At 41.2% G+C, this 25,218-nt stretch overlaps 1 protein-coding gene across 6 annotated transcripts in view; it reads right to left on the bottom strand.

The window, feature by feature from the left end:
• Positions 1–1,145: 1,145 nt before the first annotated feature.
• The window catches only part of LOC110464834, a 72,163-nt gene continuing 48,090 nt past the window's right edge, over positions 1,146–25,218 (bottom strand). For all 6 annotated transcript variants that reach the window (XM_021520279.1, XM_021520281.1, XM_021520282.1 and 3 more), the window contains 10 exons: positions 22,017–22,178; positions 21,179–21,281; positions 20,350–20,494; positions 19,973–20,049; positions 16,502–16,752; positions 15,719–15,911; positions 14,306–14,445; positions 11,183–11,362; positions 9,573–9,734; positions 1,146–7,500 (listed from right to left, as the gene is read on the bottom strand). In XM_021520279.1, the coding sequence (XP_021375954.1) occupies positions 1,949–7,500; positions 9,573–9,734; positions 11,183–11,362; positions 14,306–14,445; positions 15,719–15,911; positions 16,502–16,752; positions 19,973–20,049; positions 20,350–20,494; positions 21,179–21,281; positions 22,017–22,178 (6,965 nt within the window). In that variant the 3' untranslated portion in view covers positions 1,146–1,948. The remainder of the gene's footprint in view (positions 7,501–9,572; positions 9,735–11,182; positions 11,363–14,305; positions 14,446–15,718; positions 15,912–16,501; positions 16,753–19,972; positions 20,050–20,349; positions 20,495–21,178; positions 21,282–22,016; positions 22,179–25,218) is intronic.

Genomic DNA, 25,218 nt, shown 5'->3' with positions numbered 1-25,218 from the left:
AGGCAATGAAGGCTTGTTTTAGGGCGGATACTTTGTCCTTATTCTGTCTTTGCGTATTGCAGAGTTATCTTCTCTTGGGAGCAGGTATTATTTGTTACGTCACTTGTTTGTGAGAGTAACGTCATCGATTTTTGAGAAAACGACATAATTTTCTCACACAAACCAATGACGTAACAATCAATACCTGCTCCCAAGAGAAGATAACTCTGCAATACGCAAAGACGGAATAGCTGTCTTGGGTTCATTATGAACGTGTTTTACTGTAGACTATTATTTCATGATGTCTTCACAGGGTTTGGGTAAACTCTTAGCCCTATTGCATTCATTAAGATCGTGTTTTACTACAGACAACTAATTTCTTGTGTTTCAATAAGATTTGGTTGAACAAGTTTTACTGCAGAGCACTGAACTCTTAGCTCTTTTAGGGTTCATTACTTACGGGTATGTGTTCTCTTCAGGGGTAGTGATAACATGTGTTTTACTGCAATTGATCATTTTACCATTATCATGACGTATTCAATTTGAATACACATATTTAAAAGTACACTAAAATTTACATATGCTGCATTACATAACTTGAGTGATATATTTCTTACATAATGATTAAAAATAAGGTTAAACACATAAAGTCAGAATTTACAAACCTTCCTAAATTCCCCCTTAACTTAACATTTCTACATAGGGAAAGCAGCGTTTAATCAAGGGGAAATCTATGTTCGTGAAACCGTGGCCTTGCATTAATAGTTAAGATTACTGATATATCCAGCAGTCACGTATAAGACTACTCCACACTCACCGAGATATCGCATGTGTGCACTATATTGCTGTAAAAAATACAATTGTATGACATGAAGTCACTACAATCACAACCAGATAAGAGTACATTCACTGGCAGAACTCACTCACGATCAATGTTTTCATCACTCAAAAACTTATTGCTCACCAAAATCCTTCAAAGTATTCCAGAAGAAATCTTGAATGTGTTGTGATTTCAGTGTCCTTTTTTATGCACTAGAGACAAGGCGGTACCTTATCTGGCTATGATTGTATTGAGTCTCCATTAAGTTCATTAAGTATGACTAGACTGTTTGACCCAGGACAATTTGTACACGACCCTCCCCCCCCCCCCCCCCCCCCCCCCCCCTTCTTCTCTCTCCACAAACATAAATTGCAATTTATAACTTCCTTCTATTATGAACGTTTAATGTCAGTATGTTTTACCTAGCATTGACCTTACACCCTGACCATGATCTTTCACTCGTGAACTCTGGGATTTTTCTCCTGATCAGTACTTTGACTGGATCAGTAAGCACTTGCATAATTTATACTGACTGGGAGAAGCCAGTATTATACAATATTTGTAAGTTTTAAAGGTCAACTCTATATAAAAATCCACTCTACATAAAAATCACATCTTCATAGATTGAACTTGTCCTTACAGGTGACCTCTATATAACGGTTTCCATGGTATTGTTCAACAATACATAACAACATAAAATTACTGTATACGTGTTATCTTTTACATTATAGTATTGATGTAGAAGTTAGCATTATATAAAGTCACAGCTGCATACACTTCACCTCTCATTAACAGCTTACAAAGTGGGAACTGGTATTCAGCGAAAACAACAAAACAGAACTTTTATATTACTGTAACCTTTACGAAGGAGAATGACTATTTAATCTGTCTATAGAGAAAATCTACCTGCATTGGTAAGCTTTCTTTGCTGGTAACCATTATATAGAGGTTGCCTTAAGGTAGAGTTGACTTTTAAACCCTGTATATTGTCACCCATGTCACAGATGTGACTTCTTCACTTTATATTAATCAGAATATACAGACTAGGTCATATAATAAGTAGCGAACATACACTATTAGATTTTTAAAAATACTAAAAAGGTTAAAATGTTGTACATCTTAACAAGGGAGTAATTATTATCATACATTTCATTTTCTCGCTCCATAGAATGGCTTAGGACCCAGCCGGATCGGCTGAGAGCGGACTGACCCTTCTAAAGGCGGAGTTGCCCCCCTTGATGGCAGTTCAAGACTGTGACGAACATTGACTGTCTCTAGAGATTCATGGCGATGTGATTGACAAAGTGTGGGCGACACACTCCGAACCCTCGACCTTAACAATAAATTATCAGCACTTTGAGTGTCAGCATCATGTTTCTGTTCGAAAAACTCTCTCAGTTCCTTAATGCTCCCTCTCCGCTCGAGATTGCACCCCTCTGTCCCCGACCCACCCCAATCCTCCACACCCCCTTGACTCCCTTTGGAGCTAGGCAGTATACAAGACTGACTTAGAGTTCTTTCAGAACTTCTCTGCACCGTAGTGTCTTTTTCCAATGTTTCTACTGTTGCTATGGAGGTTTCTATTGACAATGACCTCCTATTGCCCGGGGACCTCCATGCCCGTGGGGATTTTGGAGAACCTTCGGCAGGAGTATTGTCACTTCGTCCAAAACTCACACGGCGTAACACTTTAGGCGAATCATCTGTCCTCTGTCTGTTTCGTTGTGAGGGTATAGAGATGTCACATGCTTTTTGTAAAAAAGGAGATTCACTTCCTTTACGAGATTTTGGGGAGATAGTTGCATCTGGCCTTGAAACAGAGCCCCCATCTAAATGCTGAGCCTTTGGCGAGTTTCTAAGAGCAGTGTCTTTGACAAGCTTTGGTGATCCAGTGTCATGGATTTTTGTTGGTATCCTTGACTTTGGAGAGCCATCTTGCCCAGAGGAACATCCATCTTGACGCTGAGATTTTGGAGAACTACGAGAACTTCCAACGCGGTTCTCGGACTCGCTGACTGAGGATTCGCTTGCCGTGCGATTCCGTGAACAGCTGCGATGTTTCGGTGGTTTGCTAGCACTCGTGAAGCTAGACTGACGATCCCACGAACGCTCTCGGCGAGTTGTCTCCTTTTTCCTGCCGAGTTCATATCCAATGTCAGTGGAGATGCTACGACGACTTCTTGGCATCTGCCACTCATCTGAGGTTGTTATGAACTGTGTAGAAACATTTTCCTTGTCCATCACAAAGCGTTCGGTGTGCGAATGTGAACGTCGGGAGGCAAAGGCACTACGCGCACTGTGTAATCTAACTGTCTCACTGTTTTCTGCTTCACCTGCCGGCATACAAACAAGCTTTTCCTGGGACGATGATGACTGTTTCTTCTTTGATTGTGATGCCTCATACTCCCCGGCTGTCTTCTCGAACAACTCTCGCAAACTTTTCAGCTTTGTGGATCTATGGGCACGAGTGAAACGAATATCCTCTTGCTGTCCTGCCTCGTCTCTGCTTAGAAAGTCGTCATGACGCGAGGATGCCACCTGGAGGAAGGACTCGTCAAGCGAGCTGCGACTTGGTGGATCGTTGATAAATGCCGACATTTGGTTCCGCTCCAGATTAAACTTCTGGGTCTGTCTTTCCCTTGGTATATCCTGTCCAGCTGATGCATCAATAAAAACATCATCATTCGTGTCTGCATCACTTGCCTCACCTGCCTCCACGTACAATGCATTGTGTAAGCTATCCTTCCCCTTCTTCAAACTTGTCTTTCTTTCCAGTACCAGCTTGGTCTCTCCTCGCTCTGACCTCTGACCCTTTGATCCTCCCTTGTCTGCACTCCTCTTCTCTGACTTAACCTTTGGAATACCAGTCTCTCTCCGATGCAAACCCACCTCCCTTCGCTGAAGAAGCGCTTCCTCAGCCTTTGATCGCTCCGACATTGTCCGCCTGATGGCAACATTTGATCGAGGCTCAGACTTCTTGCGGGACTTTGAACACTTTATAACACTGGGGCGACTCACTTCCATAAATTCCCTTTCAGGAGGAGGTAACTCTGGGAGATCGGATAGACTCTGTTGCCACGGAGATTCTGCTTCACTGTAATCGTCTTTGTGTACAATATTCCTTAATTTAGAGCAACATGCGTCATCGTCATCAAAGTCATCCGCGTCATATGTTGTCATGCTATGTGGCGACTTCTGTGACATGGTCAGTTCCAAATCAGCATTGACAGCGTTCTGATGGGCTTCCTCTGTGTTGTCAAGCATGACTGCAGGGCCTTGTGACACAGAGCAGAGATTCTCTGCTGGCAGACTGATGGATGACAACCCTGCTTCCACCTCCATCCGTGTGCTTGACTGGAATTCACCCTCGTAATCCCCCTGATCAAAATGTGCTGCAGCCTCGATGTGACTCATATCTACAACTGGTCTGGCAAATCCTACATGGACCTCATGTTCCGACTGCTCCTGGTACACAAACGACTCCATGGCCACCACACTTGGGGAATCTAAACTACTCTGTTGTGACTGTGATTTTAATCTCTCGTTCATTTTTTCTCTAAACTCATTTGACAAGTTTTGATGAGTAGGAATGCCAAAACAACTCTCGTTCACGTCAATATCTTCCAGCATAGATTGGAATGGCTGGGCATGGTCGCGCTCCGTGAATGCAGTATTCTCTGATCTGGACGACTCACTGTAATGTCCGGCACTCCCAACATTGTTTGTATTGTAAGTATTACTCGCCAAGGCTGACACACTATCCGATTGACTAGATGATACAACATGATTGCGAGTTGCTGCTGTAACAGCATGGCTGTATTGATTATCCACAGGACCCAACCTCTCTTCAGACGGACCAGAGGTGTCCATTCTCTCTTGCAAGGAATTTTCCAGTGGAAAATCAAAAGAATCCATTTTCTGAATTTTGCGTGGTTTTGGAAACGACGCCTTCTCCTCACGGTCACACTTTTGACTAGCAGATGGGAGTTTTGTGTCATTTTGTTTTAACTCACCTCGTCGTATAGACGGTTTCTCCACCGTCATGCGATCAGTGACTGTGTGTATTTCTGTGAGCGCGTCTGATGTCCCACTTGAGGAGGAAGTACTCTGACTGTCCTGAGTCATTATACTACACTGACGTATCCGAGGAATGTCAGACTCGGTCAAACATTTCTTTATCATTGGCTTTTCCATTGTCACAGTCTGATCTTGTGTACCACACTCAGGAGTTTTTTCCCTTTTTTTATGACTGCCCATTGATGTTGATGTCTCTATGGCACCAACTGTCAGAGATTTTTTAAGCTGGGGACGAAATCTATCAGAAGAATTAAGCACCTGGTCATCATTAGAGACGTTGCGACACACATCTCCTGTGGGAGCCAGTTGCTGGCGCCAGACATCATTAAAATCAGACAAATTTTGTAGTTTTCTGTCAAAATCGTCAGAAGTGGAATCTGATTCGACCTTGACCTTGTCTTTCGGTGTTTTGACCATTGCCGAGTCTCCCACCTTTGTAATTTGTTTGACTGATGGAATAGCCCCAAAGTCCTGATTCAGTCCTGCAAGGTCTTCCCACCGTGGCTGTTGCCTAGGAGACCGCGGGCTTGACTTGGATGACTTGTTGGATGCATCGTGATCAGATTCCAGCATCAATTTTGCAAATTCACGCCTGGCAGGAGGTTTGGTTTTATGTACAGAATGACCCTTTGTGGTTGGTGATCCGTCACCTACTTTTGCATCACTTGCTTTTCCAGTTGAGGGACTATAGGAGGCACCACCTACAAAAGAGGACCCTGACCCAGAATAGGACTGTGACTTTGGTATGTCCCTATATCCCATCTCTGGGGACCATTGCATAGGAGAGGTCACATGATGTGGGGTCTCACTTGGTGACATAAGTGGACTACAGGGTGTCCCGTCCTTGTTCACCCGGCGCGTTGTTTTCATTTCCTGTATAATACCTTGACGAGACAAGAACTCCAGATCTTCATCTGACAGATCAAATTCTACACACCCATGACGGGAATCTGAACGCTTCATCTTATTGTCTTGATTTCGGCTTTTGACGGGACACTCGTCATCAGAGAGTCCAAATTTAATTCGCTCTTCTGATGGAGACATAGGACTCGGAAGACAACTTGACTGTTGGCTACATGCACCACGCATGACAAGGTGAGGACTCAACTTTCCTTGGCTCTCACTGTATCCTGAAATATCACTTCCTGTCGGTGAGGCATTCTGGGTATTAATGTGTGCTAGCTTTGTTTGGTTAGACGTTGACGGCCTTAGGGGTGCCCTGATGACACGGGCAGTCTCAATTACCTGAATCTCTTCAGCCGGGCGTTCAACAAACGTGGTCTTTGTATCAGCAGACTCTGAAGGCAGGGGTGGGATGATATTAGGAGATGAGAAACCAATGTTTTCTCCCTGGTAATCTGACGGGATATTGTCAAAAGATCCTGAACGACTACGGTTGTTGGGACGTTCTCCTTCCTGTAAGTGATTGCCCTTGTCCAAATCTCGCCTGAATGCTTTGTCAATTTGTGCATTGATCTCTCGTAGGGTCCGTGTGAGTGGCGATTCAGCTTCGTTGAAACTGTCCACTGAGGCACTACGTCTCCGACGAGCAGCTGTGTTACTGTCTTCATAGCGTGCGAAACTGTCTGTTGACGCTGACAATTCGCTGATGGTGATGGAGCTGAGCATGTCCTCACGAGAGCCAGCATAGGATGTCATATCCTCCAAAGACTTCTGAATGTCAGCAGGTACACTCAGGCACTTCGACATCTTAGACACAGACAAATCATTTGTTTCACTGACACTTTGTTGTAAAATAGCTGATGATGTCATCTTCACGACTTTACCATCCATGTTTCTGACACGCTCCGGAGTTCCAGATGAAGGGTCGGATGTTGTTGGTGACGAAAGGGAAGACGATGGTGTTCCAACAGAGCGACACTTATCCACATACATTTTCTTATCTGCACCAAACGTTGTCTCTCTGTGGCCTGAAATATCCATTGGAGAGGTTTTCGTACCTTCGTCAATACCAAATCTTGACTTCTCATCATCGGAAAGGATTTCTGCATAGTCGTGATGTTTGGAGTAGTAGAAGTGAGAGGGCGGGGGTTCGTCTGGAGTGCCCGCTGGTGTTGACGCACCACTGCCACCCATCCAGTTTTTCCTCTTGGCACCTGGACTCTCTGGAAGTTCTATGGTCACAACCTTCCCATCATCTGCTTGAGAATTCTTCTCTTTGACCCTGTCATCACGAAGACGACCCCTGGTGGCAGGTGGTGTTCGGCTGCCTCTCCGGCCATGTTCTCGCTTATCTTCTGGTGAGACGTTTGGTATCAGATTTGGAGACTTAAGCTGATCTGAAGGCTTCAACAGATTAGCATCCTTCACATGTAGCACAAATTTGTCAGAATCATCTTGCCGTCCCTCCTGTGACTTGCGAACACCACCAGGTGGCAGGTCTGCCTTGTTATGTTTGTCTGCTCCTTTACTGCCCGTGCTAGCTCCCTGTTCCTGCCCGGATGGTGACCGTCGATCCTGTTCCTGCCTGGGTGTGGATTGCCCGGATGGTGACCGCCGATGGTTGATAACCTTACGTTTGTTATCCCCCCTTACAAAGGACTGTTTACGCTCCGGTCGATTGTCAGACACTCCGTTCTCAGTTGGTGTACTGTCTGGCGTATCTGTAAAACAAGAAAAAAAATAGGAATACTCGTATGACAAGACTTAAATGAAATATGGTTTGTTTCCTACTTCATTTCCTCAATGTGTTTACAATTTGGCCAATTTAATCATTATTTCCTTTGTAAGGACACTCTTTTTTGAAAAAAAATAATTTGGCATGTAAGCATTTCATTTCAAATTTTTTCCCAAAAAATATCTAATCTGGGGGGTATCTAAACTCCACCAATCTTATAGTTAGACTATCTAAGTAGACAGTCCTGACCACTGCCTATGTGTATATCTAACCTCCACCAATCTTACAGTTAGACTATCTAAGTAGACAGACCTGACCACTGCCTAGGTGTATATCTAAACTCCACCAATCTTACAGTTAGACTACCTAAGTAGACAGTCCTGACCACTGCCTAGGTGTATATCTAAACTCCACCAATCTTACAATTAGACTGTCTACTTAGATAGTCTAATTGTAAGATTGGTTGAGTTTAGATATACACCTAGGCAGAGGTCCGGACTGTCTACTTAGATAGTCTAATTGTAAGATTGGTTGAGTTTAGATATACACCTAGGCAGTGGTCAGGTCTATCTAAGTAGACAGACCTGACCACTGCCTAGGGGTATATCTAAACTCCACCAATCTTACAATTAGATAGTCTAATTGTAAGATTGGTGGACTTTAGATATACACCTAGGCTGTGGTCAGGAGTGTCTACTTAGATAGTCTAACTGTAAGATTGGTTGAGTTTAGATATACACCTAGGCAGAGGTCAGGACTATCCCTCTTTCATCATGACCGGGTCACGTTAGGTTGGCATTGATGTCGATACCTGTGGGACAAGTTGTGGTTAGTATTGTATACGTACCTACAGATTGGGGGCTTATTTGTGGTCAAATATGGTAGTCTAATTGAAAGATTAGTGGAGTTTAGATATACACCTAGGCTGCGGTCAGGACTGTCTACTTAGATAGTCTAACTGTAAGATTGGTGGATTTTAGATATACACCTAGGCTGTGGTCAGAACTGTCTACTTAGATAGTCTAATTGTAAGATTGGTTGAGTTTAGATATACACCTAGGCAGAGGTCCGGACTGTCTACTTAGATAGTCTAATTGTAAGATTGGTGGAGATTAGATATACACCTAGGCAGAGGTCAGGACTATCCCTCTTTCATCATGACCGGGTCACGTTAGGTTGGCATTGATGTCGATACCTGTGGGACAAGTTGTGGTTAGTATTGTATACGTACCTACAGATTGGGGGCTTATTTGTGGTCAAATATGGTAGTCTAATTGAAAGATTAGTGGAGTTTAGATATACACCTAGGCTGAGGTCAGGACTGTCTACTTAGATAGTCTACCTGTAAGATTGGTGGAGTTTAGATATACTCCTAGGCAGTGGTCAGGTCTGTCTACTTAGATAGACCTGCCCACTGCCTAGGTGTATATCTAAACTCCACCAATCTCACAGTTAGACTATCTAAGTAGACAGTCCTGACCAATGCCTATGTGTATATCTAACCTCCACCAATCTTACAGTGAGACTGTCTAAGTAGACAGACCTGACCACTGCCTAGGGGTATATCTAAACTCCACCAATCTTACAGGTAGACTATCTAAGTAGACAGTCCTGACCAAAGCCTAGGTGTATATCTAAACTCCACCGATCTTACAATTAGACTATCTAAGTAGACAGTTCTGACCACAGCCTAGGTGTATATCTAACCTCCACCAATCTTACAGTTAGGCTATCTAAGTAGACAGACCTGACCACTGCCTAGGGGTATATCTAAACTCCACCAATCTTACAATTAGACTACCTAAGTAGACAGTCCTGACCACAGCCTAGGGGTATATCTAAACTCCACCAATCTTACAGTTATACTATCTAAGTAGACAGTCCTGACCTCAGCCTAGGTGTATATCTAAACTCCACCAATCTTACAGGTAGACTATCTAAGTAGACAGTCCTGACCAAAGCCTAGGTGTATATCTAAACTCCACCAATCTTACAATTAGACTACCATATTTGACCACAAATAAGCCCCCAATCTGTAGGTACGTATACAATACTAACCACAACTTGTCCCACAGGTATCGACATCAATGCCAACCTCACGTGACCCGGTCATGATGAAAGAGGGATAGGATACGGAATGGTCCGAGTGCATCATGGTGCGTGGCGACTCGGAGGACAAAGACCGTTTGTGTCGGATACTGGGGTGCTTCGATTCATCCTCTGTAATACAATCAAGTAAGCATTATAAACGTATATCCTAAACACACAGAATTATCATGTATATCCTAAACACACAGAATTATCATGTACACAGAGTTGAGGAGAAATTGAGAATAAAATAATAATGAAGGCCACTTTGGCACCAATTAATTATTTATCTGACATGATCAGCCGGAAGTTTATTATTGCACCTAGTTACATTTATTTATTTAGTTATTTATGCACAGACATGTCTACTGTCCAACAGTACATAATTAACCAATAAACCAAATACAAGAGATCCTAGAGGGATCTCAGCGCCCACTATGAAAGGACCTTTATCAGTACTACAAAACATGATCTTTTACCTTCTTTGCTCTTATAATTAGTTTTCCTTACAGGTACTATTACCCAGTCCCATGTTGGGAATCCTACCCGGAAATCTTGTACATTAACTTAAATATTTCAATGTCATATATAAGTTGCCACCATGGCAAATGTCATTGTATAAGAATTGCAGAACTATATGCAAAATGCTGAAATATTATAATTGTTAGATAATTAGAAGTACTGTCAATAAGGGATGAATTCTCATTAGGGCCTGGGGCATCTTAAACCCATGGGGAACAAGGGGATATAAAATATGAGAAATATCCCTCCAGTGCTTCTGAGAAATAGAGATAACAAAACTTAATTGTCACAAGCCATTCGGATTGATATGTTTCACCTATGCCTCGCTTTGATTCAATGCACATATCAGAGAAACTAACTTAAAAACAAAAACTTAATGTTGATGGAGATGCTGACAAAGTCAAAGGACCATGAAAGGAAGGCCGCATCCAGCATTTGATGCATGGGTTGAGATGTACTTCCTAAGATGCATGTATGGTCCAAGTTTGGTTGATGCAGCATTTATACTTAGAGAGAAACTAACTTAAACGCAAACACTTAATGTTGACGACGACGCCAGAAAAGCAACACCTAAGTCTCGCTTCCACTTCATGGCGGCGAGACAAAAATCCAATATGGCCATGTCAGCCATTCGTTTACGATCAGTCTCAAAAGTAAAATTGTACAACTAGAGACCAAGTAGAGACTATATATTGAATTTGAGAGGGATCTAAGGAACAGCGACAACAAATCTTAACTGTTGATATCCAAGATGGCCATCTCTCAGCTCTTTAGTTTATCTGATCAAACTCCAATGGAAATATGTCTAACCCTAACTAGGGTCCAAGAGGATCTAAGATATCAAATTTGAGAAAGATGTCCAAATGTTCCTACTTAATATGACATAATATCAAGGTATGATTCCTAGAATTCTAGAATTTCCTGTAACCAGCTGGCAACTGAACAATTAACAAATCTTAGATTGTCTCACTCAACACTGAATCAATTCTGGATACAAATGTGTCAACTTTTTTTACCCATGAAATTGAGCAACTCTACAGTAGAATAAGTAAACAAACCTGAGTAAATCCTATACAGGGATTCCTCAAAGTCTCGTGAGATTCGTCCGCAGTCCAGACCCGGCAGTGACATCGCCAACAGTGACTCAGCACTTTTGGCACCCCGTAGCCGGCGACGTTTCCAGTTGTGAACGTCCTCCTCGGTGATGGCTTTCCTGTCCTCAGTAAGGACAAGCGGCTCTGGAGGAGGTAAAGCTACCAAATTACTACCATGTAGCATATAATGAACCCCCTTAAATGTTTAAAACACACTTACAAAACTAGCACGCTATGGTATGACTTTAAGGGTGATAGGTTCATGAGACCTTGCTGGTGGACCCAATTCATTGCATTACAATTTATCAACATAGTAGGTGTGTTGTTAAAAATTCCAAAAATGTCACATCTCAAAAATACATGACATGCTTTCATTAGAAAATCCATATCTTACTGTTTAAGTGAGCTTACCTTTCAAAATATGAATTGAATATATTGATATAACTTTCCATGTCATATAAAATTCATGAATAACCCCTTTCCTATGCAATCTTACAATGGCCCTGTATACATTTATACCCCCCTTTTGTTAAAACAATGACCTCATATACAATTTCACCCCCTTCTGTTTGAACAATGACCTTGTATACATTTAATACATTTGTACCCCCCATTCTGTTTGAAAAATGCCTTTGTATACAAGTTTACTACCCCCCTGGTTTCTGTTTATACAATGACCTATAGGCCTCTGCTATTCAAACATTAACCTCTTGTGCAAATATTTGTACACACCTTCTGCTTGAACACAACTGAACTTTACATTTTCGAACACTGACCTCCTATGCTGTTTTTACGCTCCTACTATTTGAACACTGACCTCCTATGCTGTTTTTATGCCCCTGCTATATGAACACTGACCTCCTATGCTGTTTTAACGCTCCTACTATTTGAACACTAACCTTCTATGCTGTTTTTACGCTTCTACTATTTGAACACTAACCTTCTATGCTGTTTTTACGCTTCTACTATTTGAACACTGCCCTCCTATGCTGTTTTTATGCCCCTGCTATATGAACACTGACCTCCTATGCTGTTTTTACGCTTCTACTATTTGAACACTGATCACCTATGCTGTTTTTATGCCCCTTCTATCTGAACACTAATCTCCTATGCTATTTTTACGCTCCTGCTATTTGAATACTGACCTCCTATGCTGTTTTTACGCTCTTGCTATTTGAACAATGACCTCCTATGCTATTTTTTCGCTCCTGCTATTTGAACACTAACCTTCTATGCTGTTTTTACGTTCCTGTTATTTGAAAACTGCCCTCCTATGCTGTTTTACGCTCCTACTATATGAACACTGACCTCCTAGTCTGTTTTTATGCCCCTACTATTTGAACACTGACACTATGCTGTTTTTACGATCCTGCTATTTAATAACTGATCTCCTATGCTGTTTTACGCTCCTGCTATGTGAACAATGACCATCTATGCTGTTTTTATGCTCCTACTATATGAACACTGACCTCCTATGCTGTTTTTATGCCCCTGCTATCTGAACACTGACCTCCTAAGCTGTTTTTATGCTCCTACTATTTGAACACTGATCTCCTATGCTGTTTTACGCTCCTGTTATTTGAAAAACTGCCCTCCTATGCTGTTTTACGCTCCTACTATATGAACACTGACCTCCTATGCTGTTTTTATGCTCCTACTATTCGAACACTAACCTCCTATGCTGTTTTACGCTCCTGTTATTTGAAAAACTGCCCTCCTATGCTGTTTTACGCTCCTACTATATGAACACTGACCTCCTATGCTGTTTTTATTCTCCTACTTTTTGACCACTGACATTATGCTGTTTTTATGCCCCTACTATATAAACACTGACCTCCTAGTCTGTTTTTATGCCCCTACTATATGAACACTGACCTCCTATGCTGTTTTTATGCCCCTACTATTTGAACACTGTTACTATGCTGTTTTTATGCCCCTACTATATGAACACTGACCTCCTATGCTGTTTTTATGCCCCTACTATTTGACCACTGACATTATGCTGTTTTTATGCCCCTACTATATGAACACTGACTTCCTATGCTGTTTTTATGCCCCTACTATATGAACACTGACCTCCTATGCTGTTTTTATGCCCCTACTATTTGAACACTGTTACTATGCTGTTTTTATGCCCCTACTATATGAACACTGACCTCCTATGCTGTTTTTATGCCCCTACTATTTGACCACTGACATTATGCTGTTTTTATGCCCCTACTATATGAACACTGACCTCCTATGCTGTTTTTATGCCCCTACTATATGAACACTGATCATCTATGCTGTTTTTATGCCCCTACTATTTGAACACTGACCTCCTATGCTGTTTTTATGCCCCTACTATTTGAACACTGACACTATGCTGTTTTTATGCTCCTACAATATGAACACTGATCATCTATGCTGTTTTTATGCCCCTACTATATGAACACTGATTATCTATGCTGTTTTTATGCCCCTACTATATGAACACTGACCTCCTATGCTGTTTTTATGCCCCTACTATTTGAACACTGACACTATGCTGTTTTTATGCCCCTGCAATATGAACACTGACCTCCTATGCTGTTTTTATGCCCCTGCTATCTGAACACTGACCTCCTATGCTGTTTTTATGCTCCTACTATTTGAACACTGATCTCCTATGCTGTTTTACGCTCCTGTTATTTGAAAACTGCCCTCCTATGGTGTTTTTACGCTCCTACTATTCGAACACTGACCTCCTATGCTGTTTTTACACTCCTGCTATTTGAACACTGACCTTCTATGCTGTTTTTACACTCCTACTATTTGAACACTAACCTCCTATGCTGTTTTACGCTCCTGTTATTTGAAAAACTGCTCTCCTATGCTGTTTTACGCTCCTACTATATGAACACTGACCCCCTATGCTGTTTTTATTCCCCTACTTTTTGACCACTGACATTATGCTGTTTTTATGCCCCTACTATATGAACAATGACCTCCTAGTCTGTTTATATGCCCCTACTATATGAACACTGACCTCCTATGCTGTTTTTATGCCCCTACTATTTAAACACTGACACTATGCTGTTTTTATGCCCCTACTATATGAACACTGACCTCCTATGCTGTTTTTACGCCCCTTCTGTTTGATGCTTCCCTGTCGTGGCCCACGAGAAAAGATGGAACGCCAGCCACTCGGGGATTTCTTTGACTTGCCGTAGCCTACAGTGTTACTGCCGCTCACTAAAGTCTTCTTCCTGAAACATGAGAACAATTCATTGATAGACCCGTTACGCTGTCTGTTTTGAAATCTGTACAAGATGTTTTTGTACACAGTGAGATACTCAATAAACCTGCTTCTATAATTACCAGCTAAAGTGGCTGGAGCTGATATACTGATAATTAGACAACTGTTCTAGGGTAGCTGTATTAACACAACTGTTCTAGGGTAGCTGTATTAACACAACTGTTCTAGGGTAGCTGTATTAACAATAATGTAAATTTACACTGATGTAAATCTCAACCTTATCTATCGACCAGTCCAATCCAGTCCAATCCAGTCATCAAGAATTCAGCATGTCAGGTGACAGACTTCTTAGTAAGAATTCAGCATGTCAGGTGACAGGCTTCTTAGTAAGAATTCAACATCTCAGGTGACAGGCTTCTTATTAAGAATTCAGCATCTCAGGTGACAGGCTTCTTAGAAAGAATTCAACATCTCAGGTGACAGGCTTCTTAGTAAGAATTCAACATTGTCTTCATAAAACAGCTTCCCACTTAACATCAAGCCACTTTGCACATATTTCCTCATTTAAAACTTTTCATAATGCAACAGGTCTATGAATTCATTGACATTATTGATTGTGAATGAATATAAAGTAAAAAGGACATATTAGTAAATTGTTCTGATTTAACGTGTACAAACAGTTCAACTAGTTTTATCACTGTCATTGGTCAGAAGTTTGTAAAAGAGTTATTTCCCTTTTTATAAAATGTAGCATCGTCTAAAAGCTTGGATAAATGTCTGGTTTGAAGACTAGAAGAGTAAAGCAGTACCTGTAGCCTGGTAAATCTATAACAGTACCTGTAGCCTGGTAAATCTTTAACAGTACCTGTAGCCTGGTAAATCTGTAACAGTACATGTAGCCTGGTATATCTATAACAGTACCTGTAGCCTGGTAAATCTATAACAGTACCTGTAGCCTGATAAATCTATAACAGTACCTCTAGCCTGGTAAATCATAACAGTACCTGTAGCCTGGCAAATCTATAACAGTACCTGGAGCCTGGTAAATCTATAACGGTACCTGTAGCCTGGTAAATGTATAACAGTACCTGTAGCCAGATAAAACTGTAACAGTACATGTAGCCTTGTAAATCTATAGCAGTACCTGTAGCCTTGTAAATCTATAGCAGTACCTGTAGCCTGGTAAACGATAACAGTACCTGTAGCCTGATAAATCTATAACAGTACCTTTAGCCTGGTAAATCTATAACCGTACCTGTAGCCTGGTAAATATGTAACAGTACCTGTAGCCTGGTAAATCTATAACCGTGTGGTAACGAGATGGGAGGCGTTCTGGTCCGCCTCCTACATCAATGTACTTCTGTGGCGGAGGACGCAGGCTGGCCGACAGTGCACGCTCCCTCGCCTCCTCGAGTGTGATGAGTTTGGTGGGTGTGGATATTGCTAGAGACTTAGGCCGAGGCTTTCTCTGGGCACCTGCAACACAGGGGCATGGTTTACTGTATAAAGAATATGAATCTCTTCATGTGAGACGGATATTACTTCACAAAATAACCTCCACACAGATGTCAAGGTACAAAATAGGACATGCTGAACTTTAAGATCTTATTCAGAAAGTTCAAATTTCTCTTTCGACATCACAGACTCCGAAATTTACAACATTAAGTCTTACTCAATAACTTTCAAAATTGCTTAAACACACCGACTGATTATCAGACTGGTTAAAATCAAACTGGAGAGGTTAATTGAAAGTATAGGTGTATGTAGAGAATCTCATGTAGATCATGTAGCATCCTTTCTGAGTCACCACATGATAATCATGTGACTTTTCACAAAATGCTGGCAGCTTTGGTTTAAAATTTAACTTGGGTTGGTTATTGATACTGGAGACATGGGTAGAAAGTTTCATGTAAATAATAGCAGTATTCTTTCAAGAGTTATTGCATGTAAACCATTTGTGTGGACAAGGACAACGGCTCTGGAATGATCCCTATAGGTCACCTTGGCTTTGCAGGTGACAAATACAAACCCGTTCCTTCCTCCAACAGAGGCTATGAGGTACTTACTTCTGAGCTCCGGGGAAGAGTATGATGGCATCTTATCGCTGAAGATGAGATCGGCGTAGAGTATAAGACACTCTGTGACCACAGCCTGTATCCCCACCCCCTGGAGAGCCGCAGCCCCACCCCCAGACTCCAGCTCCTTGGACCGGAGAAGATTTGGTGCCCAAACAATGGCCAGGTTCTTGGAATGCATACCAGTGTCAGGGCCATAGGCAGCCACTTTGGCCAGATGTCGCATGAGGTATTCTAAAGTCCTGGAACAAAAAGGTCGCAAATAACATATATGTCCCTACAGTAGTAATACGAATACAATAAAACCTGTACATGTATAATCTGACACTGTACGGGATCTCACCACTGCAGGGATTGAGAACAGAACAGAATATACCTGGTCTTGTCTGTTGACACTGTATGGGATCTCACCACCGCAGGGATTGAGACCAGAACAGAATATTCCTGGTCTTGTCTGTTCTGACACTGTATGGGATCTCACCACCGCAGGGATTGAGACCAGACCAGAATATACCTGGTCTTGTCTGTTCTGACACTGTACGGGAACTCACCACTGCAGGGATTGAAAACAGCACAGAATATACCTGGTCTTGTCTGTGCTGACACTGTATGGGATCTCACCACCGCAGGGATTGAGAACAGAACAGAATATACCTGTTCTTGTCTGTTCTGACACTGTATGGGATCTCGCCACTGCAGGAATTGAGAACAGAACAGAATATACCTATTCTTGTCTGTTCTGACACTGTATGGGATCTCACCCCCGCAGGGATTGAGAACAGAACAGAATATTCCTGGTCTTGTCTGTCCTGACACTGTACGGGATCTCACCACTGCAGTGATTGAAAACAGAACAGAATATACCTGGTCTTGTCTGTTCTGACACTGTACGGGATCTCACCACTGCAGGGATTGAAAACAGAACAGAATATACCTGGTCTTGTCTGTTCTGACACTGTATGGGATCTCACCACTGCAGGGATTGAGAACAGAACAGAATATTCCTGGTCTTGTCCGTTCTGACACCGTATGGGATCTCACCACCGCAGGGATTGAGAACAGAACAGAATATACCTGGTCTTGTCTGTTCTGACACTGTATGGGATCTCACCACTGCAGGGATTGAGAACAGAACAGAATATTCCTGGTCTTGTCCGTTCTGACACCGTATGGGATCTCACCACCGCAGGGATTGAGAACAGAACAGAATATACCTGGTCTTGTCTGTTCTGACACTGTATGGGATCTCACCACTGCAGGGATTGAGAACAGAACAGAATATTCCTGGTCTTGTCCGTTCTGACACCGTATGGGATCTCACCACCGCAGGGATTGAGAACAGAACAGAATATACCTGGTCTTGTCTGTTCTGACACTGTATGGGATCTCACCACTGCAGGGATTGAGAACAGAACAGAATATACCTGGTCTTGTCTGTTCTGACACTGTATGGGATCTCACCACTGCAGGGATTGAGAACAGAACAGAATATTCCTGGTCTTGTCCGTTCTGACACCGTATGGGATCTCACCACCGCAGGGATTGAGAACAGAACAGAATATACCTGGTCTTGTCTGTTCTGACACTGTATGGGATCTCACCACTGCAGGGATTGAGAACAGAACAGAATATTCCTGGTCTTGTCCGTTCTGACACCGTATGGGATCTCACCACCGCAGGGATTGAGAACAGAACAGAATATACCTGGTCTTGTCTGTTCTGACACTGTATGGGATCTCACCACTGCAGGGATTGAGAACAGAACAGAATATTCCTGGTCTTGTCCGTTCTGACACCGTATGGGATCTCACCACCGCAGGGATTGAGAACAGAACAGAATATACCTGGTCTTGTCTGTTCTGACACTGTACGTGATCTCACCACTGCAGGGATTGAGAACAGAACAGAATATTCCTGGTCTTGTCTGTTCTGACACTGTATGGGATCTCACCACTGCAGGGATTGAGAACAGAACAGAATATACCTGGTCTTGCCCACTTCATGTTGTGAGAGGCAACTAATGTGGGGACCTTCTACTGAATTGGGGATTAGCTTTTGTACCCTCTACTTGGGGACACAAATGCAACAACATAAATCTGTTGTACCCATTACAAAAAAGTGTGATCTTCATTTTTTCTCTCTTCATCCTTCCAACCTTTCTGTTTTTAGCATCATGGTTGGGTGGAGGAGGGGATGACTTGATACCTGTAATGAGGGGAGGTTACTATATACCTGTAGTGAGGGGGAGGTAACTATATACCTGTAGTGAGGGGAGGTAACTATATACCTGTAGTGAGGGGAGGTTACTTGATACCTGTAATGAGGGGGAGGTAACTAGATACCTGTAGTGAGGGGAGGTAACTATATACCTGTAGTGAGGGGAGGTTACTTGATACCTGTAATGAGGGGGAGGTAACTAGATACCTGTAGTGAGGGGAGGTAACTATATATATACCTGTAGTAGGGGGAGGTTACTTGATACCTGTAATGAGGGGGAGGTAACTAGATACCTGTAGTGAGGGGGAGGTAACTAGATACCTGTAGTGAGGGGGAGGTAACTAGATACCTGTAGTGAGGGGAGGTAACTTGATATCTGTAGTGAGGGGAGGTAACTAGATACCTGTAGTGAGGGGGAGGTATCTAGATACCTGTAGTGAGGGGAGGTAACTAGATTCCTGTAATGAGGGGGAGGTAACTAGATACCTGTAGTGATGGGGAGGTAACTAGATACCTGTAGTGAGGGGGAGGTAACTCGATACCTGTAGTGAGGGGGAGGTAACTAGATGCCTGTAGTGAGGGGGAGGTTACTTGATACCTGTAATGAGGGGGAGGTAACTAGATACCGGTAGTGAGGGGGAGGTAACTAGATACCTGTAGGGAGGGGGAGGTAACTAGATACCTGTAGTGAGGTGGAGGTAACTAGATACCTGTAGTGAGGGGAGGGAACTTGATATCTGTAGTGAGGGGAGGTAACTAGATACCTGTCGTGAGGGGGAGGTAACTAGATACCTGTAGTGAGGGGGAGGTAACTTGATACATGTAGTGAGGGGGAGGTAACTAGATACCTGTAGTGAGGGGAGGTAACTAGATACCTGTAATGAGGGGGTGGTAACTGCTGCACCACGTCATGAATCTTCCATAGTTTGTTGTCTTCATCTCGCACAGCATCCGGGGGAGGTAACTAGATACCTGTAGTGAGGGGAGGGAACTAGATACCTGTAGTGAGGGGGAGGTAACTTGATACATGGAGTGAGGGGGAGGTAACTAGATACCTGTAGTGAGTGGAGGTAACTAGATACCTGTAGTGAGGGGGAGGGAACTAGATACCTGTAGTGAGGGGAGGTAACTTGATATCTGTAGTGAGGGGAGGTAACTAGATACCTGTAAGGAGGGGAGGTAACTAGATACCTGTAATGAGGGGAGGTAACTAGTTACCTGTAATGAGGGGAGGTAACTAGATACCTGTAATGAGGGGGAGGTAACTGCTGCACCACGTCATGAATCTTCCATAGTTTGTTGTCTTCATCTCGCACAGCATCCTATCAACAAAAGTACTTCCTTAGAAAATCTTCTGATATATTATCATGTCTGATGAATTTAAAAATGTTGAAAATGCAAATCATGATCAAACTTTTGAAGCATATCACTTATCTGAATCTGGGAACAGGTGTTCAAAATTTATTTTTGTAAATAGTCCAACATTTCTAAAATAAATACTCGAACTGCATTTTCTCCTGACTAAAGAAAGAAAAACTGTTTTTAAGCATTTAGATTTATTTAAGTAGTTTTGATATCAGGCTAGCTAGGTTGTACATGATCCTCAATATATTAATACTTACAGCGAACTTGTCATACAGTTGATAGGTGAGTAGAGGGTTGGGAAGCTCGCGGAAGTACATCTTAAGTAGTGAACTAATACTGTGAATGTCTTGTAGATAAACGTCAGTTGTCAAATCAGGAACCCGGTCTTCATCAAAGGCCAATCTGTAGACAAACACCAAACATATAACAAAACCCCGACCATACAGTGGAGTGACCACATATAGGCCAAATATTCAATTACATCTTAGGAGGGGGAGGTAATTCATACATGTAAGGACACAGAGATAATATCAACATGTAATAAGGGGTAGATAACTTGTACATGTAATTAGGGGGAGATAACTTGTACATGTAATAAGGGGGAGGTAACTCATACACGTAAGGACAGATATAATATCAACATGTAATAAGGGGTAGATAACTTGTACATGTAATTAGGGGGAGATAACTTGTACATGTAATAAGGGGGAGGTAACTCATACATGTAAGGACACAGAGATAATATCTACATGTAATAAGGGGTAGATAACTTGTACATGTAATTAGGGGGAGATAACCTGTACATGTAATAAGGGGAGGTAACTCATACATGTAAGGACACAGAGATAATATCTACATGTGATAAGGGGGAGATAACTTGTACATGTAATAAGGGGGAGGTAGCTCATACATGTAAGGACACAGAGATAATATCAACATGTAATAAGGGGTAGATAACTTGTACATGTAATAAGGGTGAGATAACTCTCCATTACTGGGGATATATGGTAGGAAGCAGTGACATAACTTTGCATAACTAAGGGTGTAATGGAGCAGAGATAATTTTTTACGATTAAATGAGCCCACCTGAGTTTCTGTATGTTAGAGGTGATCCCTGACAGTCGGTAGATTCCATCCACAATTCCATGTTGTTCTATCACTTCTGCACAGCACTTTAATACCAGGGGCACTGAAATAGAGTGAAACAGTAAATTATACTGTCCTAACACCAGGGGCAATGTAACAGAGTGACACAGTAAATTCATCAAAACAATCTGAATTATAAGTATAGTGTTTCTTAGGATATTGTTGTTTGAAGTTTTTAACATATTTGACCCCTGTGACCTTGTAAGTAGGTCAAGGTGATTTTAATGAGGAAAGTTTATAGCACTCCATCCTAAGTACCTACTGGCCAAATATCATGACCGTGGGCCTTAAGAAACTTGAGAAGATCATTAAATCTTTTCACCCATATTGACCTTTGACCCCCAACTAGCACTTAAAGTTGACCTTTGACCTCATTATTGTAATGAAGAAAACAATTCACACAGCTGGTCTACATAACATACCCAAATATCATGACTCTAATCCAATGGTTCCTAGGATATTGTTGTTTGAAGTTTTTAACATATTTGACCCATGTGACCTTGAAAGTAGGTCAAGATCATTTTAATGAGGAAACTGTAAAGCACTCCATCCCAGGTACCTACTGGCCAAATATCATGACTCAGGTCCTCCAGTTCTTCAGAAGAAGTCGTTCAAAAAAAAAAGTTGACGGACGGACGTTGGACGACGCAGTATTGCATAACCTCGACATGGTCTTTCGGGCCAGGTGAGCTAACAAACCAAGTCCTAACCAATCTTAATGCAGACATGTACTTTCATGATAAATAATTCTGGCCACATCAATGTACACGACACTTACCATCTGTCGAGTTTTCTTGGCCAGTGTTGAGTAAATGCTCGCCAAGATCACATCCGAACACACGCTCCTTCACGATCCCCGACTGTTTGAGCTGGTTTCGAGCTGGACGGGTGGTGAAGAACATCCGGAGGAAAGACAGGAACTTCCCATGCTTCCGAACCACTGCCACAACAACAGTAAGAAATGTTAACACTTACCACAGACAATGGCTTCACTTTTAATGTGTTGTAGGGGAAAGTACATAAATAATATAACACTGCTTCACAATTGTTTGGAAAGAAATGAGGACAACTTCTAACTATAAAAGTTGAGATAAACTTGATACAGTGTATTTTTTTAATTTTTTTTTAAACATAAAGCATGAAAACAAAGTTTTGATGGAATTGATACAGCTAGGTCATACATGTATAAAGTATTGAATAACACCACCTGACACTGGAATCATAATTTTTTAAACTTTATTTTTAAAGTTGTTGACTCTTCAGTTCAATATTAAAATGTGATTTTACGTTTTTATACATAATATAATTTGGACCAATTCACTAAATTTGAACTGATTCCAAACAAAACATTTATTTTTACCACTAACGGTATTTGAAATTTGGCCTTCAATCCGTTTCCTGGAAATTTAGTATTTTACGAATATATATTTTTTCATACACATTATGTATATATTTTTTCCAGTTTTATTAAAAATGCCACAATAATTTCCTAAATGAAGGGAGGAGGCCTGTGGAGAGATAGTATAAATTCACTAATGATTGGTTAATTTGGTAGACAATCCCCAGTGATGTTACATTCACATACCGCGTACACAAATACAGAAACGTTAACTCAACACACATCCAATGAAACTTCTCTAGTCAGGACACAGATAAACTTCTCTAGTCAGGACACAGATAAACTTCTTTAGTCAGGACACAGATAAACTTCTCTAGTCAGGACACAGATACACTTCTCTAGTCAGGACACAGATAAACTTCTCTAGTCAGTACACAGATAAACTTCTCTAGTCAGGACACAGATAAACTTCTCTAGTCAGGACTCAGATAAACTTCTCTAGTCAGGACATAGATAAACTTCTCTAGTCAGTACACAGATAAAATTCTTTAGTCAGGACACCGATAAACTTCTCTAGTCAGTACACAGATAAACTTCTTTCGTCAGGACACAGATAAATTTGAAAAAAACAACTGTTCCCCTAAGTTTCCTTCTTGGTTCTGAATGACTCCTAGTACTATGAATGAAGAACCAAGAAGTAAACTTAGGGAAACAGTTTACTTCTTGGTTCTTCATTCATAGTACTAGGAGTCATTCAGAACCAAGAAGGAAACTTAGGGAAACAGTTGTTTTTCTCAAGTTTATCTGTGTCGTGACTAAAGAAGTTTATGTGTGTCCTGACTAGAGACGTTTATCTGTGTCCTGACTGAAGAAGTTTATCTGTGTCTTGATTAAAGAAGTTTATCTGTGTACTGACTGGAGAAGTTTATCTGTGTCTTGATTAAAGAAGTTTATCTGTACACAGATAAACTTCTTCAGTCAGGACACAGATAACCTTCTCTAGTCAGGACATAGATAAACTTCTCTAGTTAGGACACAGATAAACTTATCTAGTCAGGACACTTTAGTCAGGACGCAGATAAACGTCTTTAGTCAGGACACAGTTAAACTTCTTTAGTCAGGACACAGATAAACTTGAAAAAAACAACTGTTTCCCTAAGTTTACTTCTTGGTTCTGAATGACTCCTAGTACTATGAATGAAGAAAATGTGAAATTTTGATAAAAATCTGAAGTGTCTGGACAATTGAAGTTTCACTGTACATCCACATGAACAACAAATTTGGTTATCCTTTATATTTATGATAAGTTATTCACATACCAAAGTTAAAATATACCCATGATACACACACATGAAGATAAACCACACACATTTACACACATGTGAAGATAAACCACACACATTTACACACATGTGAAGATAAACCACACACATTAACACACATGTGAAGATAAACCACACACATTATTTACGCACAGGTTTAAGATAAACAACACACACATGTGTAAACCTTTAAGATTTAACAGATTTAAGATAAACCACACACATTAACACACACGTGAAGATAACCCACACACATTTACACACATGTGAAGATAACCCACACACATTTACACACACGTGAAGATAAACCACACACATTTACACACACATGAAGATAAACCACACACATTATTTACACACAGGTTTAAGATAAACAACACACATTTACACACACATGAAGATAAACCACACACATTTACACATACGTGAAGATAAACCACACACATAATTTACACACAGGTTTAAGATAAACCAAACATTTACACACACGTGAAGATAAACCACACACATTTACACACACGTGAAGATAAACCACACACATTTACACATACGTGAAGATAAACCACACACATTATTTACACACAGGTTTAAGATAAACCAAACATTTACACACACGTGAAGATAAACCACACACATTATTTACACACAGGTTTAAGATAAACAACACACATTTACACACACATGAAGATAAACCACACATATTTACACACAGATTAAAGATAAACAACACACATTTACACACACGTGAAGATAAACCTCACACATTTACACTCACGTGAAGATAAACCACACACAATATTTACACACAGGTTTAAGATAAACAACACACATTTACACACACGTGAAGATAAACCAAACACATTTACACACATGTGAAGATAAACTACACACACAATCCTGTCAAATACACATTTTTATGTGACAGTGACACTTACACAGGTAGTTAAAACCACAAACGTGAGGTAGTTAGACATTTGTTAGATGACTACAAACTAAAGGTTCATTCTTGAAACAAAGTTCAACACAATATTAACAACCACCCATCCATAAAGTGAATCCACATCTGTTGTCATACATAAAAGTAAGAGAAAAGGGAAAATTCAATTTTCTATCCCATCTAATAAAATAAGTTAGCCAGTTACCCTGTAATAAAGGTTGCCAGCTGGTAGCACAGTGCCCTCAACTTTAACCAGGTGTGACTAATTAATATAACCTGATAAAACTAGCTTCATAATTGTTGTAAAATAAACATTAAGTTATTAATCAATTCTTTTTCAGTAAAATAAAACTATTTTGGACAGATCTAGCAGTTTCTATCC

Source organism: Mizuhopecten yessoensis, unplaced genomic scaffold, assembly GCF_002113885.1.
Source record: "Mizuhopecten yessoensis strain PY_sf001 unplaced genomic scaffold, ASM211388v2 scaffold11037, whole genome shotgun sequence".
NCBI classification, from domain to species: Eukaryota; Metazoa; Mollusca; class Bivalvia; order Pectinida; family Pectinidae; genus Mizuhopecten; species Mizuhopecten yessoensis.
Note: the sequence above shows the minus strand (reverse complement) of the source record. Positions and strands in the feature narration are given on the sequence as shown.